General features: G+C 41.7%; 1 protein-coding gene across 1 annotated transcript; it reads right to left on the minus strand.

Annotated features, from left to right (window-relative positions):
* Positions 1 to 152: 152 nt before the first annotated feature.
* GPR85 (G protein-coupled receptor 85) lies at positions 153 to 1294 on the minus strand. The gene has a single exon (XM_009327649.1). The coding sequence runs from the start codon at positions 1292 to 1294 to the stop codon at positions 182 to 184; it is 1113 nt and encodes a 370-aa protein (XP_009325924.1). The 3' UTR covers positions 153 to 181.
* Positions 1295 to 2652: the final 1358 nt, after the last annotated feature.

A 2652-nucleotide genomic window follows, 5' to 3' on the forward strand; every position in this document is an offset into this window, starting at 1 on the left:
AACACGTTTTTTTAAAATAGGATTAGAGGTGAGCTATTGCAAAGACTGCAGAATGTTGCCCAAATCCTTACAACTGCTGACATCCCATTCTTGATTTTCTTCTCAAGACATGGCTACAGGCCACAATTGCTTAGCAGAGAATGGTAGTGTTTCACAAGGCTAAAGATTTACAGATGCTCCCTCATATAACACAGTAAGGTTCCCTTGGTAACCTGGATTTTCTGCAGTAAAGAAGGGTTGTGCTGAAACAGCGCCTCAGCTCCCTGTTGGAGAAAATGCAGACAAAAGGATTGATTCCAGCTTGGGCAAAACTCATCCAGACAGCGGCCGTTAGAAATCCCCCTGGTACTACAGGCCCTCTTGCAAAAACTCTCCAGTAACAGGCTACCAAATAGGGACCCCACAAGGTCAGAAAGAGGAATGTCATGATGTAGAACATTCTGCTGATTCTCTTCTCCATTTTGAACTCATCTAAAACCAGTAGCCTTCTCCTGCCTGTGGTGTTCGCATTTTGCCTGATTCCCAACAAGGTTGGAGGTGTGGGACCCCTTCCAAATCCAGCCAGCCAATTAGCAGCTGCTTGACCACTCGCTCCAGGACCATGAAAAGTCCAGTTCTGGCTCACTGCTGCAACAAACTGGACTGGCTTCATTTTCCTGCGATCGTGAACAAAAAATATCAGCTTGAGGTAGACAAGCTGTGTGGCTAGGAGGATAAGGGCAAGAAGAAGCATAAATCCCAAGGAATCATTAGCCCTGAAGGAACGATGCTGGAAAGTGCATTGGTCTTCCTCCCTAATGAACGAGTAGGTGCCCACATCTAAAACTGGGGGGAAAGCCATGGCTACAGAGAGGGTCCACACCATACAGATAACGGCCAAACAAGTCCAGAAGGTCAGCCTTTTCGTATAAAAACGGTGGTGGGCAATAGCTAAGTATCTCGTGACACTTATGCAGAATAACATGAAAGCAGTGTGAAAGCAGGACAAAACCCCCAAAAAGGCAATCACTTTGCAAGTAAGAGTCCCATACGTCCAAGTAGAGCCATTTTTTACAGAGGTGAAAACAAATGGGAAACAAATTGCAGATCTGAGGATATCTGAGCAGCAAAGATCCAACAGGAAGTAGTAAGGAGCTCTATGCAAGGTCTTATCTTTGACTAGCAAAATGGAGATCAGAAGGTTACCCACCACACTGACTCCTATTATGAAACCCAGTGAAGTCAGTTTCAGAAAAGCTGTTAAAGGAGAGAGATTTTGTAAAATGTTGTCAGCTGCATGGCTGTAGTTCGCCATAGATGGATGGATGATATGTATATTGCCTCAGTCAAGTCTCATGATCTATATATAAGAACAAGGAAAAAATAGATCCATACATCTTACTGAAAATGTAATCCACAAACAGAACTGATCTTGTGTCTAGTCATACAGTACATCCTCTTCTTTCTGATTTGTCATGCCATCAAAATATCTGAAAAAAAATCGAGCTATCAGTTCTTAAGTTAACAAGAAATGATGTCAGAAAGTGCTAACAAAGATGTTAATTTATGGAGAACCAAATGAAGTTGTAAATTTGAGTACTATTGTTTGTTTTTAAAAATCATGAGGCTTTTTTTTTTTTACTTACTGTTTAGCATGATTGATTATTGGCATTTCACAGATTTAGCTTGTTACAGTTTCAGAACTGACCGGTGCCCCTTATATTTGGTAGCATATACAATTTTACAGTTAAAGCCTCAGAGATTTTATGAATCAAAAGGTTCCCAGTTTGCAAGCCCAAGAGTTAATCATTGACATCTTTTAAAAAAATCCCCAAAGACTGCTGATATTTTGACATTACCTACATTTATTTTATGGCTACAGTATTTGTCAACGTTTTAGAGGCAGCTGCTGTGTTGATACGGATCACACCCAAAGAAACCCTGCAGAATTTATGTTTTTTAACCCAAGTCACCAAAGCACATTAATCACACTGTGTTAGTTCATGCACATTGTAAGAGAAACAGTATTCATTATCCCCCTCCCTTCCTCCTATAAACCATAATTTTATCATTTAGGCTTTCAAATAAACAGGTATGCCAGACAGTCGATAGCACTATGCGATAGGGTCTCCCCCCCCCCCCCCTTTAATGCAAATCTTTAAAGCTTCAATGTAATTCATAATAAGCAACGGTCAGTGTAAATACTGAGCAAAAATAGGCAACACACCCAAGATATAATGCCCATCCTTTCGGGAGGGCTGGTTTTGGTTATGCTTAAATAAACGTATAATAAATTGATTTTTTTAGCTAATTAGGGCCCCGCGATTCCCACTAATCCTCCCAGTGAATCGTACCGGAACACATTTCATGCAAAAAAATAAAATAAAGAACTGGCTGCTGCTGCTGGGGGTTTTTTTGTTGTTTTTTTTTTCTCCCTCCAGAGCCAGGGACAGGAGCCACAGCAGGCACGATCAGGCTCCTTCGTTATTCACACGAAGTGTTTCCTATGCCACCTCGGGTGTACAAAGGATATTCCCACTGAATCCCAGCAAAATCCTTCCATTCTTACCGTCCACAAAAGAGCCTGATTGCTGCTGTGTAAACAGAGGCTGATCAGATCATGGCATCGTTTTAAAACCATGAAATCAGGCTCCCCCTCCCCCCTCCCGCCAG

This window comes from Pygoscelis adeliae, unplaced genomic scaffold, assembly GCF_000699105.1.
Source record: "Pygoscelis adeliae isolate BGI_AS28 unplaced genomic scaffold, ASM69910v1 Scaffold113, whole genome shotgun sequence".
Taxonomy (NCBI): Eukaryota; Metazoa; Chordata; class Aves; order Sphenisciformes; family Spheniscidae; genus Pygoscelis; species Pygoscelis adeliae.

Coding starts and splice junctions, on each gene's coding strand:
- GPR85 (XM_009327649.1), bottom strand. CDS start 1,294: ATGGCGAACTACAGCCATGCAGCTGACAACATTTTACAAAATCTCTCT.